Source organism: Acanthochromis polyacanthus, chromosome 10 (genome assembly GCF_021347895.1).
Source record: "Acanthochromis polyacanthus isolate Apoly-LR-REF ecotype Palm Island chromosome 10, KAUST_Apoly_ChrSc, whole genome shotgun sequence".
NCBI classification, from domain to species: Eukaryota; Metazoa; Chordata; class Actinopteri; family Pomacentridae; genus Acanthochromis; species Acanthochromis polyacanthus.
In genome coordinates, this window is record NC_067122.1 from 20,972,423 (window position 1) to 20,987,400 (window position 14,978).

The 14,978-nt window shown below is 40.1% G+C and overlaps 3 protein-coding genes across 3 annotated transcripts; 2 read left to right on the forward strand and 1 right to left on the reverse strand.

Moving 5' to 3' along the window:
- Positions 1 to 908: 908 nt before the first annotated feature.
- LOC110948106 (SLC35A4 upstream open reading frame protein) lies at positions 909 to 2,261 on the forward strand. Its single transcript, XM_022189497.2, has 3 exons — positions 909 to 1,005; positions 1,393 to 1,491; positions 1,611 to 2,261. The coding sequence occupies exons 1-3, from the start codon at positions 991 to 993 to the stop codon at positions 1,806 to 1,808; spliced, it is 312 nt and encodes a 103-aa protein (XP_022045189.1). The 5' UTR covers positions 909 to 990; the 3' UTR covers positions 1,809 to 2,261.
- Positions 2,262 to 2,404: 143 nt separating this feature from the next.
- On the forward strand, positions 2,405 to 3,781 carry slc35a4 (solute carrier family 35 member A4). Its single transcript, XM_022189495.2, has one exon. It carries the CDS (start codon positions 2,415 to 2,417, stop codon positions 3,390 to 3,392), a length of 978 nt encoding a protein of 325 aa, XP_022045187.2. The 5' UTR covers positions 2,405 to 2,414; the 3' UTR covers positions 3,393 to 3,781.
- si:dkey-201i24.3 (kinesin-like protein KIF17) lies at positions 3,780 to 14,278 on the reverse strand. Its single transcript, XM_051954590.1, has 19 exons — positions 14,077 to 14,278; positions 13,900 to 13,966; positions 11,773 to 13,428; positions 11,621 to 11,688; positions 11,477 to 11,527; positions 11,214 to 11,342; positions 11,056 to 11,130; positions 10,886 to 10,968; positions 9,675 to 9,785; positions 9,346 to 9,474; positions 7,945 to 8,084; positions 7,640 to 7,851; positions 7,471 to 7,536; positions 7,250 to 7,376; positions 7,048 to 7,172; positions 5,851 to 5,970; positions 5,498 to 5,665; positions 4,006 to 4,156; positions 3,780 to 3,926 (listed from the first exon to the last, which is right to left on the reverse strand). Exons 3-19 carry the CDS (start codon positions 11,879 to 11,881, stop codon positions 3,853 to 3,855), a joined length of 1,938 nt encoding a protein of 645 aa, XP_051810550.1. The 5' UTR covers positions 11,882 to 13,428; positions 13,900 to 13,966; positions 14,077 to 14,278; the 3' UTR covers positions 3,780 to 3,852.
- Positions 14,279 to 14,978: the final 700 nt, after the last annotated feature.

The window sequence follows — 14,978 nt, forward strand, 5'->3', positions numbered from 1 at the left end:
GTACCACATAAGTGTATAACACAAGTACAACCGATTATTGTACTTGGAAAAATACAAATTGAATTATGCTCCACCTTATTAGACTCTTTATTGAATGCAGTTATGTACAAAGACACAAACTACTGGTATGTTCAGAAAACCATGCCTGCATTAAGAAAGACAATAAAATATAAAAAGACAATAATAGAAGCCTTTAGAATCTAAATGTTTTATTCACCAAATCAAAACGATAAAAAAAATGATTTAAAAAAACTTTTCTTTAAGTCACAGAAGAAGATCATCTTATATTTTTTTATATTGATTTTCCATTGTTGTTTACAAGTAATGTAAGAAATACTGTAGGAGACAACGCCGCTCAGTAGTTCTGTGGTTAGCACTGTCATGCTGCAGCCGGAAGACTGGCTGGGATCTTTCTGCATGGAGTTTGCATGCTCTCTCTGTGCATGCGTGGGTTTTCTCTGGTTATCCGGCTTCCTCTCAAAGTCCAAAAACTTGGACAGGGAAATCGGTGATTCTAAATTGTCCGCAGGTGTGAATGTGACTGTAATTGTCTCTATGTGTGATAGACTGGAGACCTGTCCAGGTGTCCCCTGCCTTCACCCTGAGTCAGCTGGGATAGACTCCAGCCCCCTGCGACCATAATGGGGATTAAGCGATGTTATCCATAACGGAAGGAAGGATGTAGGAGACAACAACACCAACAATGTAATAATAATAATAATAATAATAATAATAATAATAATAATAAATCATAACATCAAATAAATAATTAAAACATTGTAGGAAGTAAATAAAGCTGCTTATCTTTTTCTTTATTTTCATGTATAATTTGTAAATCATTTTTAAAGCACTGAAATAAATCCACATCAGAAATAGTACTGCAGTGTTTCTGAACCCATGTGAACCGCTAGTATTCGCAGGCCAGACTAATCGAGCTGCAGAACCAGCTCAGGCTCACCAGCCGAACGTTGATACACACACTGAGCAAAAATGGCGGATGACAAGGTTAGTGAGTTACCGTGGTGCGGCTTTAAATGTATTAAATTCACGTGTTTCGTCGGATGACAGCAACTGCTAGAAAGAGGGCGAAAACACGATTTTTCTCAGCAGCGGTTAGCTGTGTGATAAATTTAATTACTAGGACGTGGATGACTTTTAAATGAAACTGATCGTCCCTTGAGCCGGCTGAGTTGTGCTGTTAGCTGCTAATCAGAAAACTTCCAGAGAACTGTTCAACTGCTTGCTGTAGTAACCAGAGACGCTCTTCACTGGATATGCTGTCAGTAGGTTTAGGCTGTGTTGTACAGCAGCGTTAGATATCCTACAGTAGCAGCTACAGTGGATTGCTGTACTGTTTGTCTAATCCAGATTTGCAAACCTGTTTTTATTTAGGATCCCCTGAAACAACTGAAAGATCTATCGCAGCTCAGAAATCAGTTGGAGGAGATCCAGAGGCGAGTAGAGAACGAAGTGTCCGCAGGAATCCCTCAGGTAGGCCAGCATTATGATACCATACTGACAGTGTGATGAATGTGACCCTTTACCTTTCAGTGTTGGGACTGTGCCAGAAGTCCTTCTGTTATTTGCTTATTTATTTCTTGCTGTGACAGGGAAGCTCTGTGCTGGGATCTCCGTTTCTGAAGGGCTTTTTGGCTGGCTATGTGGTGGCCAAGCTTCGCTCTTCTGCCATCCTGGGAGTTCTGCTGGGAACATTCACTGGCATTTACGCAGCTCAGAACTATGCAGTGCCCAACATTGAAAGGACTGTAAAAGAGTACATGAACAGCTTGAAAAAAGGACCAAAGTAATTTGGACTGACTGCCGGTCCTGTCAGCGACACAACAAAAACAAGAGAAAGAAACACTCTTGCAGCTGCTGGCTCATGACAGGCCAGAATTCAACATTTTTGTGTAAGCTGGATAATAGCTATAGTCATTTAACTGGAATTTCACTGGGACTCAAAAAGACTTGCTTTTTTTTTTTTTACTTGCGCTTTTGTTTCAGGTTCGTTTCATTACTGATGTTTCATTTCCACTTGCATCTGTTCAGTTTTACCACAGCATGTCAGACTTTGTGCCTCCAAGGTTTTAAGATTTTTCAGATTGCATAACCTGTCTTGTTTTTTGCTGCCTGGAGCAGATATTTAAACCCACTGGATTCTTCACCGGTCATGTGTAAAATAGGTTGCATTACCTGCAAATATTTCTTAGACCTTTTGTTGTTCAACCACACACATATACATATAAAGAGACAGATATACAGAGAGTGGTTTATCGAAGTATTTTGTAATTGATATTTAAATGGCTGAAACTGATAGCTTTTCATTTTTAAATAGCCTAAAGTGATGAAGTTTGCACTGTAGTGAGTATTTGAATTTATTAGACATTAAAAGTGCGTATTGTGTGTCATTGAGGATGATTGTGATTCAGAATGTGGGGCCCAGTTCCCCAGCAAGGATTAAGAGACAGTGGGTGAAAAGGATTAAGTGGGGTATCCTTTTGGGACTGATGGTCCTCATCTATGGAACTCATGCCCCTCTCATCACTATCACCAAAGTAAATGGTCAAGTCCCTTTCAACCCGTCCTCATGTGTTGTAATGATTGAGCTAGCTAAACTCCTCATCTCGCTGGCGACTCTTCTTCTAACTGGGGGTAAATCAGCCTTATATGCTCCTCCACGCCTCGCCCTTGTTGCCCCCTACGCAGTCCCTGCCATACTCTACGCCCTCAACAACAACCTGGTCGTTCTCATGCAGGCCTACATGGACCCGAGCTCATACCAAGTACTCTCTAATCTTAAAATCGCCTCCACTGCCCTGCTCTACTCCATCTGTCTGGGCAAGAGGCTCCAGCCTGCTCAGTGGTTAGCCCTGGGGCTGCTCATGTTCGCAGGGGCGTTCCACAGCTACAGCAGCCTGAATTTAGAGGACCCCGTGGGGAGCGAAGCTGAGGAAGGTCCCAGGCTTCATATCACAACTTGGGGTCTTTTCCTGGTGCTGGTTTACTGCTGCGTTTCAGGGCTGGCGGCAGTTTACACCGAGATGGTGCTGAAGAGCCAGAAGCTGCCCCTCAGCCTGCAGAATCTCTACCTCTACATGTTTGGTGTGGCCATCAATGGACTGTCCTCCTTCTCTGCTGTAGCTAGTGACAAGAGCTTTCTGGAGGGCTACTCGGGGGTGGTTTGGACCATCATAGCGGGACAAGCAGCTAATGGACTCCTGATGTCTGTGGTGCTCAAGCATGGCAGCGGGATCACCAGACTGTTTGTCATTTCCTGCTCCATGCTGGTTAATGCTCTGATGTCTTGGGTCATCTTAGGTTTGCAGCTCACTCCTTTTTTCCCCCTGCCTGTTACTATGATTGGACTGGCAGCCTACCTTTATTACAGATAGGAGAGTCTTCATCAAAGGAACCACACTTTAGACTATGAGATTAACTTTCAGATGTGGTTTGTTTTCTGCCTTCTGTCCATCTGCCTTTTGAGCCTTGAAACAGGAGGTTTTTTTTCATTTTGAATCCAACCCATGTGTTTGATTTGTAACCGTATCAAATGTTAACAGTCACGTTAGCCGATGCCGAATTTGACAGTTTAAATGACACAAAAGTTGACTTTATTATTGTTACACTGTTGCAGTAAATTCGTATTATAATGGATAATATATCTTGAGTTAAACATTTCTGAAGAGTTGCTGCTATTGTAATTTTTTCTTTCATATCACATTCTTTGCCAAGCACAATGTCAGATAGCGTGTTATTAAACCAATAAACTGGAAAAAAAACACGTGTATTTAACATTTATTTCATGTAATTTACAAAGTAGTGATTAATTAACTTAATTTTTTGATCATACATTTATTGTTGGTGAGATGTCAGCTCAGCCATGGCGTCACCTCGCACAGCTAAAGTATCCTTTAACTCTCCCAGCGCTGTGAAAGAAGAATTTTAAAAGAGTTTAGGTTTTATCTGTAATATACCCACATATCTGGTAGAGGTTAATGCACTGACCTTTGCGGAGTTGTTTGTTGTCGGCCTGCAGCTGCTGGTTCTGGGCGGACAGGTAGATGGCATCCTGCACGGCTTCCAGCAGCACACTTCTGTATCTGCCCTCTGAAATCTTCCTCTGCTCCTCGCTGACCTGACGAAACACTCTGAACACCTGGAGAGCAGTGAAATGGACAAGGAATGGAAAAGAAAAATGCCAAACATGCAACATTTTATCAAGCAGCTACTTTTAACACACTGAGACGTATGTATTGAAAGGGTTATTATATCTTTTTGCATTGCAGTTGAATCAGACTTTTGTTAAAAGTCTTGGATCTTCTGTATAACCAGTGTGTCTGATGTGTGTGGTTCATCTACAAAATCCTGTTTTTTTTTTGTTTTTTTTACCACTACTGAAGCTTTTATCATATTTATAGTGTGATTCTTAAGCTCAAATATTGTGTAAACTGCAGACTACTTAAATCTTCTTCGTTTTGCCACTGAATCAGCTAATAGCATGACCTCAGCCATGATGTTGATGGTTCAGTCTATTGTAACACAAGAAGAAAACATATTTGCTCACTGGTACACTGGTAACATACACAAAGGTGAATTTGACCAGGAGCATTTTTTATTTTTTTTTTAATTCTCTGCAGATATTGTGATATCGTTATCCTGAATTTCTTTGGCATGGATATCAAATGTCATGAGATTCTTACAGCTTATGCAAAAGTGTTTAAAATGAACAAGAGAAAAGAAAGAAACATAAAAACGTGACTGTGCTGAGATCACTTTTCATGCATATGTCGAAGTGGAGGTAATAGAACAGGCCTTGTCTATTTATTCAAATTTTAAATATTCAGTACCTACATAAACAGCGCCCTCCATAATTATTGGCACCCCTGGTTAAGATGTGTTCTTTAGCTTCTAATACATTAATTCTAAATAATATAGGACCACAATGAAAAAAAGAGCAAAATCCAACCTTTAATTAAAGTGCATTTATTCAGTGGGGGGGAAAAAAATCCCACATTAAGCAATAATTCTTTTACATCAAATCATGTGTGCCACCATTATTAGCAACCTTGATGTTAATACTTTGTGCAACCCCCCTTTTGCCAACAAAACAGCACCTAATCTTCTCCTATAATACATTTTGTGTACAATTTTCAGTGTGAGAGTATGCTTTTGCAATAAAAATTGAATTTATTTTAAGGCTTTCAACATGTCTTAACCAGGCTGCCAATAATTATGGAGGGCGGTGTATCTGGAAAATGCATAGCTGCTGCCTTCACTGGTCACTGCATCAGAGCTTCCTTTCATAATATTATAGTTTAGACCAAAATTTACTCAACACTTATATGACATAAGTGAAAAATGAAACAATAATCTTTGAATTTAAACATACTAGAGACTAAAATGTTGCATAAGAGCAGATGTTCTGAACACTAGGGGAGCACAGGCAGCTAATTATTTGCTGCATGTAGGCTGAACCACTAACCTACAGGTCGCCCACCTGCAGGCTCTCCTCCCTCAGACAGTGCAGCTCCGCTTGGTGTCGGTGATACTGATCCTGTAGGTCTCTCTCAGCCTGCTGGGCCTCAGATCGTAGAGCCTCTATCTGCAGCACCAGGACCTGCCTCTCTCTGGTCAGCACCAGCAGCTCTCTCTGGGGACCCTCTGTCTAACAGAGGAATGGATGGAACCGTGAAAAATGCAAACGAATAACAGAATTAAGTTGCAAATGGAGTGGTTTTCACTGCCCACCATAAATCCAGCCTCGAATTAATTAAAACTGACTCAGCATCCTCAGCTAAGATAGATTGCGAGCAGAATAATGTTAAACAACAGTGTATCTCATTATCTCACCGGTAGCTGTTCCTGTGCCAGGTCTCTCTCCATCTTCTCCACCTCCTCCTGAATTAATCTCCCATGATCCTCCTTAAGTTGCCTCCTCTGCTCCTGTGCTTTGTTGTATTCCAACTGAGACTAATCATTAAATTGGCAAAACAAACGTCTTAGTGTAGGTTGTCCACTCTTACATAAATCTTATTTAGATTTAGAAAAGACTATTGACTCAGCTTTGCAAGCGTGTAATCTAATCAGGTTTTAGAAAATACTCAAACCCCTTCAGTTTTTTTGTGCTTTCTTGTGCTGTCCAACAATTCACACTGCATGTCAGAAATAGGAAAAAAAAACTCACTGTGGACCTATTAAATTGTGGCGAGGCATCAATCGGTGCAAGTATTTCTAAAGCTTTGAGCGTTCACAGGAGCAGTGACCTCAATATTTCTGAAATGGAAGTGCAGCACGACTGGGACTAAAGTGTTGGATGTGTGGCCAACCTGAGTAAGTGAGCAAGAAGGGTCTCGGCCAGACAGGTGAAAAGGAACCCAAAGGTCACTCAAGTTCTCTGCAGAGACGAGACAACCTGCCAGTAGGAAATCCATTGCAGCAGCGCTCCATCATCGAGTCTTCATGGCAGAATGGCTTGATTGAATTCAGTCATGAGTAAAAGGGTAATAACAACCCACTTGAGGCTTAACAAACTGCATTTAAAAGACTCTAAGAGCATGAGGGAAAAGATTCTCTGTTCTGAAGAGACAAAAGTTTAGCTCCAAATATTGACACTGCTCATCACATGGCTAGTATCATCCTTATGTTAAAGCATGGTGTTGGTATCATCATTTGAGGGGGATTTTTCTCACGGGCAGGGTCTGGGAAGCTGTATTTTCAGCCATATACAGAAATGTCATTGAATGCATGGGACTGAGAGTGGGCACCTTTACAGCAGCACCTGCAGAGCCATAACCAGGAACATTCAAGACTGCAACTTCTGCCAAACTGGCTACTACAGCGCACCAAATTAAAGGTCCTACTGCTTATATGAACGACAAATTTCACTTTTTGATTCACTTTGATGTTATTCAGTTTAGGCTGATGGGCAAATATAGCAATCAGTTTTAAATTAAATATGCAACAGAAAGTATGCAACAAGTGAAAGGAGTCTGAATATTTTCTAAATCATCTGTAATAATATGGAAAGTTTAAAATGCCCATAGTTACTTGCTGACAGAGCTGAGATTTCCCTGCAGCGGCGCCACTCTTCAATGTCTCCTCTCTGAGAGCCTCCTTCAGATGCTGGATTCTTGCAACCCTCTCCTGGACTTTTTCTACATTCCCTTTACCTTCTGGAAACATGAGAACACACTGGTTATAGTTGGCCCTGTGCACAAAGTTAGATTATTTTTGAATGACAGCACATTACCTCTGATATGCTCTTCCATCTCTTGTCTGAGCTGATCCTGTAGATATTTCATAGTTTCTGTGGTTTCTCTGTGATCAGAGTGATGATCTCGAGAAAACTGCTGATTGCTGTTTGATGATTTACATCTCTGGCAAATAATAGCAAAATATAGAATTCATCTTGTTAGGCTGAAAACAAATACAATACAATGTGTTATACACTTAAGTATTTCTGGTAGAAACCTTTGTTTTGGCTTTTATCTTCTCTGATTCCTCCCTCCTCTTATCCCATGATTGATTTTTCACAACCTGATGTAGAGATGACAGAACAAATTTGCAGCTCTGAACTCTAACAGACCTCATGTAACATGTTGTGGAAGTATTTTCTGTGGAGGCTCATTGCATTACTTACCTGCAGGTTCTGAGTAAGCTCAGCCAGCCTGTAAATGTCATGGAGTTCACTTTCACCCTGTGACATTATCACACTTCTTAGGTTCACAATGCTGTCTCGAATCTTTTGCTCAGTCACTTTTGGACTCCAGCAGCCGACAGTGGCCTTAGTTACCAAGCTTCTTACTCTCTGGGCCAAATCTAAAGCAGAAGGTGTTTCATCATCTATCAGACCTGTAAGGAAGAGAAATAGTTTGAAATAAATTCAACACCCCTGTTTATTCCTGTGGATAATTGTACAACGGTGGGGCCCAGAGGAACACAAACCTTCAGGGTTGATGCAGTAGATGAGGACTGTCCTGCTGTTTCCTGTTAAGGCGTCATTAAGGAGTGAAGGGAGGAGGTTGGCTTCGATTGTGGGAGAAGAATTTGGGATTTGGTCCAAAACCTTCACCAGTGGGTTGACTCTGAATAATATATATATTCAGCTGTTACCACTGAGTCCAACACATATTTTATGACTTAAATGGCAGTTCCAAGTTCTTTAGAACTCTGTCCTTTGGCCACGCTCATACTGTATATAATGATTGAAAGGGCTGAAAAATCATATGCGTGTTTGCATTGTGCGTATGCTATAGCACTTTGAAATGAGAAACTGTGCTGTTAAATGTAGGCTTATTAATTTTAATGTTGCATAAAACTGCTGGACGCATTCCAGGGACTGGTAACATACATAAAAAATTTGACAGCAACAAAGTCATTCCATGGCAGAAGATTTTTCAGACTTTGGCAGTGATGTTGTGTATATAGAAAGTAAATGATGTCCTCACTGTTTTGACTTAATTAGCAGGCCCGTTTCACTGTGGACATCATGCCACAGTGAGAGAAATATAGGTGTTGCTAATGAGGCAAAACCTGCAAACTCATTCAGGCAGTCACTCTAGTCTACTAGTGCTCACATGTCACATATCCAACCTATCTATACATACCCTTTTAATCATGGTGGAACAAGCTGTCAGGGCTCTGCTCATTCTTTGCATGCAGTTCTTGCTGCCACTGCTGCCATTGCAAGTGACAGCACTTCAAAAGGCCCACCCCCGCCCCAGCATCCACCTGTTAGCTCTGAGTCTAGCTTCTTTATTTGGGGGGAAGTTAATATTGACAGTCCAGACTCCCTGCAGGGCTGGGATTGATGTTTCATTTGAGAGAGAAACAAAGTCTGAACCTAGAGTCAAATGTTAAGGCTGTATGTATTCTGCATTTACAATCTGCTCTATGTGAGCTGGATGACTATGGCCGGTCTATGGAGGAGTGATATGACATCAGTAAAGACAATATTTGACTGGTGAATATCATCATTCAACCTCATTTGTTCTTTAGTTCATCAGGAAGACCTTCTCTTAAAATCTACAACAATCCATCAAGCAATGCAAATGTAAAAGTGCTTTAATTTTAACTTTAATAAATGGATTTTGGTCAGAAATAGTCCTAGCTTTTGGACCTCTAATAGGCGCTCAGTAACTGCTGCGCTTAGCTTTTATAATAAATGTGTAAATGCTACCTATGCTCAGGACAAAGCAAAAATAGATGACTCAGGCCTTTCTCCAGATACAGCAACATGACTGGTGGGTGACCACAATCAGAATAATGATTTATCATCAGTGGGTTTTCAGCATTTTTAGCTCCTGTGGCCCATGTAACAGATATTTCACTGAGTGTATCACTGACCCTCTGAGGTCAGTCCTGCTGGCTCCTCCTGCCAGGCTGAACAGCTGCAATCTGCTGCGGCAGACATCTGACTCCCTCTCCTCTGGATGGAGTTTCTGCTCAACATTCACTGAGAACAGGGAACTGCATCTGTGGGAAACACACCCCGCTAACAGCTCATAACAATAACAGGCTCATTCCACCAGAAATTTCAGGAAAGGGCAAGCTGACCCACACAGTGCAGAACAACCTGATCACAAAAAGCACAGAGTGAAATCTGCAACGTGACACATGTAGCAGTAACACACATGTCTTTACTCTGATTAACTATTGTAATAAAACCTACCTACCTGCTGAAAATAGAACCTGCGTTGGTCTTCAGAGTCTCTCTGCATGTTTCATACAAACTGAAGGCTTCTTCCACAGAACACACACACATTTCACATAAACCTCCTACAAGGCTGAGAGAGAAGATGAGGTCCAATTATTTTGTATATATTTTACTCACTTAAATATGTACATGAGGTATCAGTGTGGCATAAATATTACATTTTAGTATGTATACCATATGTTTTTTATCGTGTTCTTGATATACTGTATCAGTGGGATACAGTTGTCAACCAAAATTTAAACCATGTATATCATGGCAGTCTTAAGTTTCCAGTAACTCCTGGAACTCTGAATTTTCTATGATGGAATAATTGAAACATATCTGTCTTTGTCACAAAACACAGTCATGCATTTTGTTGTTGCTTTTGTTCTTTAGATATATTGCAGGTATTCTGGGACTATGACAAAATTTGCTTGGTCAAAAGTATATATAGAGCAAGACTGATATTTGGTTAAATGACCCTTAGCAATTTTCACCCCTGCTAGGCACTTTTAGCAGCCATCTACAAGCTTCTAGTTGTGTCTTTGACCACTCTCCTAGGCAGAGTTTATGCAGTTAACCTAAATTTTCTGGTTTTCTGACACACATTTGTTTGTTCATTGCGGTCCACAGGTTCTTGATAGGGTTTCTGGCTAGCCATTTTTTCACCACTTTTGATGTGTGTCTGGCATCTACGTCTTGTTGAAGCACCCAACTGTGTCCAAGATAAACCTTCTGACTGATGATTTTAGGTTTTCCAAAAGAATGTCCATAAGGTTTTCCTCCTTCTTCATAATTCCATATTTTACTTTGTGCCAATTCCGCTGACAGCAAAACAGCTGCAGGGCATAATACTACCACCACCATGCTTGACAGTAGGTTTCGTGTTCTTGGGGTTAAAGGCCTCACCTTCACTCCTCCTAACAAATGCCTGGTCATTGTGGACAAATAGATCAATTTGTGGTTAATCTTAAAAACAAAACTTTCCTCCAGAAGTCCTTGTCTTTGTCCATCTGATCAGCAGGAAATTTCAGTCGAGACTTAGGGTGCAGCTTCTGGAGGAATAGCTTCCTTCTCTCACTGAGAGACTGTCGTGCCTTAAAAGTTATAGGAGTCATTGGAAACTCAAGATTGCAATAATATACATGGTATGAAAACTTTTGCTGACGACTGTGTGTAATTGAAACACACCTTCCGAGATCTGGATGTGTTACAAGCTGTAGAGTCTGTTTGTTGAGGCTCAGGAGATCGACTGCACTGCCATCTGGATAAAACTGACAGTGAAGAACATTCGTAATTTCCCTGTATTGTAGTGTATCTAATGTGGTATGTCGATGTGATCTAAAATTTAAGGGACAAACCTGAAGACATGACACAGAGATGAAAAACTCCTCTTTCACTTGTGATGTTATACAACTAAACAGATTTGCCAAGACCTGAAACGGAGTCAAGAGTGAGATTAATCATAGAATAACTTTGAATCTGCCACTAATAGTTGTAGTGTGGTTTGGGGCTGCACCTGTTTGATGATACTGTGGTCAGTCAGAGCTTGAATTGTTTCTGTGGAGGCTCCACATATCAGCACTGCTCCATTATACCCACTGGATATGGACTCAGTTAGCGGCTGCAGGAGCTCAGTGTGGAAATGCTGCTGATTTAGATTCACACTTTTACTGCCGTCATAATAGTGAACAGATGTAAAGAGGCCAGGGTATGGTGGAGTTCCATTCAAACAGAAAAGTTTGCATTGCTTAGAATCAGAGGTCACACACTCTTTTGTACCTCTATGCTGTCGGCAGTCACGACTCCATCAAATGAGAAGGACTTTTTCTCCTGATTGAAAAAAACACATCCAAGCAGTGAGAGCTTCCAGTGAGCAAATTACAAAGTGATGACTGAAGCAAGAAGTGAATTCAAATGTTTCACCTCATCCTTTGCCGATTTGTAGTCAACGCCACGTCCATCCTCAGCATCGACTACACAGTCTTTACCCTCTGTGAATTAAAAAAAAATCTAAACGTAATCCCCCATGACAGCATTCCACGTTTATGCACTTTACATTTTTATCCATGCTTTACCTGGGATTGTAGTGAGCACAATTCCTACTTTTACAGCTTCCTCACATATCTGATGAAACAGAGAGATCAGAGACTGCCGCAGATTTAAACTACTATATTCTGTTATCATACACTGTCAGTAGTGTAAAATGTGTAAATAGTGAGGAATATATATATAGTTATACTTACAGGTGCATTCGTGTTCACAGTTGCCATCCTGTGCGTAAGTCTAACAGTCATGGGCTCACCTGGATTTCATTACAGTGCATTGAATTATTGATGAGGTAGCAGGGCCGGAGTGGGACTCATTTTCAGCTCTGGACTTTCATGCCTCAGATCAGCCCACACTTGATCATGACCCATTACTATTAAAATCATTTAATTCTAGCCTTGTCTTGTAATTCAGTGTGTTTTTCTAAAATATTTCCAATTCAGTGCAAGTAAGAGTTGCTTCACAATGAGGATTTATTCCAACATGAGTGAACATTCTCCAACATTATTCTTTACAACAATATCAGAACCTATATTCTGAAGAAATAAGTGTTCAAGTATATGCAAACCTTAAAAATGAAATAAAAGAAGAAATACAAATATTTAAAAAATGTGTTGCACTTTCTAATAACACTGTCATCTCTTTTTCCTCTGCAAGGAAACAGTTCCATCACAACTTAATTTTCACAAATATGAGAACATCAGTTAAAGGGCTAATCTCCAACACTATTCTTTATAACATCACAATGTCCTTTTTTGCATCAAATATCAAGAAAATTAGTGTTCACAGATATCTAATCCTCATGAATAAAGAATAATTATTGCACTGTTGTCTGCAAGTTTGTTATTCACAGAATAACAGAACTTGCTAATGAAATATTAAAAAATGCTTTGATTTACATTTTATATTTACAACAACAAGAAAATAAAATCAGTAAGAGACAGAAACGGAAAACGGTCCGTTTTTTCATTTTCTGAGACCAGAAGTGATCATCAGCAAATGTGGAGCCAAACAGAGTATGGTGCATAGACTGTATATATTTTTTTATTTAGTTTTCATGGTCAAAATGAGAGATCAGGTGGCCGATCTTAAAATAAATCAATATTGAATTTTTTATAGAGCATTAAAGTTTTGCGAAGCCAGGGGGCGGGGCTACTTGATTGACAGTCCAGTCTGGAATAACTGACAGGTCCTATGGAGGAGGCACAGACTGTATATAAAGATATACAGTCTATGGGAGGAAGCAGCTGAGACTCTGCTCTCCTCGTTTGGATTAATTCTAAGATAATAACTGTTGGTTTATTTGCAGCAGAACCTCTTCCACAAACAATTTTTCTGCCTGTTAGCTTGTTTTAACCAGTTTTCTACCTTCGGTTGATTCTACCAGCATAGTATAGGATGTAGTTCAGAAAATGTCAAAGTACAGTATACTTTTCAATAGGGCTGGACTCAAATATCCCGAATATCTGAATATCTGAATATTCGTTCGCTACGGCGGTATCCGGATATTAATGTTTAATAAACCCCCAATGTTTAATAAACCTAAAGCTTCCCTGCTGGCTCATTGGTGGAGTTTGTTCCTGAGCATCTGAACCTTAAATCCAGTGAGAGGACCATCTTTAGTCAGAGAACTTCAAGACCTTCTATCGGCTGGACCAGATGTGGCATCAGCTCCCTCTGAACATCTGGAGAACAGGAGAAAAGACAGAAATCAAACTTTATTAAAACTTGACATCAGTAATGAAAGGAAATGTTTTTATCTCCTCCTATTCCCTTTCAATTGTGGGCTTTGTGTATTTACTGTCTTTTAATGATAAAAAATAAAATGGGTCACTGCTATCATTTGGGCATAGAAAGTATTGGAACTAATGCTTGCTTGTTCACTCTGTTCCAACAGCTCACCTGTTCCTTCCATACTGACAGCAGTATTCCCCTCATCACTATTGGCTCTGCCTCTGACACTAAATCACATTTTTAAAATGGTCAAAATGCTCACCACAAATCTCCCCTTTTTACAAAGCCGTCAGGTCAGTTTCATGAATGTAGAGCTGAATCATCTCGCATCTCAGGGCACTTCTCATCTCATATAGAGCAGGTCTACACCAGACTCTTCATTATATCCATTCTAATAATATTCACTCAGTGAACAATCTTACCTCCCACTCTGGACTTGTGGCTCTTGGCTGCTGCTTGGTTCTGGATCTTTCTTCTGACTCTGAGGGGCTGCAGGACAAAGTTTCCCAGTTATGTGGTCGCATCATACTATTATTTAAATTATCTAACGTTATGTTTTACGTCATAATGACACACAATTAATTGATTTGATAATTAACTTGAACGGTGGTTTGCAAAGTTCAACAAAAAGTTCGTATCCGTTTCCTCGGCCTCATTTTTCGTTTCAAACCACGAGCTTTAGTGAAAAAGTTTCCAATTCCTGCACATTGGGTTGCGTCTGTTTCCAGAGCTTTCCTCTTTTTAATTCTTGCCTTCTCTGCACCACACTTGCTCTTCCTGTTTTCCATCTTTCAAACACCTCTGACCGTGTGCACGGACGTGTGACGTCACGGTGCGTCTGCAAAAAAAAAAAAAAAAAAGAGCTGCCCAGGAACAGCAGTCGCAGCATCATGATCAACCCAGTGCCATGACTGAACACCGGCCCTCGCAGCCCAAACATCAGACCGGTCCTCCCGATTAGCCACCCCGGGTCTGTGAGGTAGATCTACTTTCACTGCTCTGAGTGATCAGGACTCAGTTACCCAGATGGGCTGAAAGGTCACATCAGGGTTTATTGATGAGCAGTAATTATTTTGAAATCATATCCAATCATCTTCACAGTGCCATTTAAACATTATTAGCCAGTTTAATTCTCACAGATTTATTAGATCATTTATTTTAAATCAAAGGGACATAGATATTACAATATTAAACAATGGCAAAATACAAAAATTGTGACAGTATTATTAGAAATTGATTTATATTCTCTTGATTTCCATTTTATTACCCACATGGGTTCCACATTCTGATGAGGCACACTTTAAAATGAGGTCATTAGTTGTAACTGATGTCTTTATTGATGATTGATAATTCATAAGAAATGTTTTAATGGTTTAATCCTTTATAATGCTGTACAGATTAGAGGACATCACGTCTAATAAATTGATAATGACTACATTTTTATTTAACCTGGAGAGGAAAGTAGTTGTAGTTAATGGCTTCTCACTGATCAATATGTTCA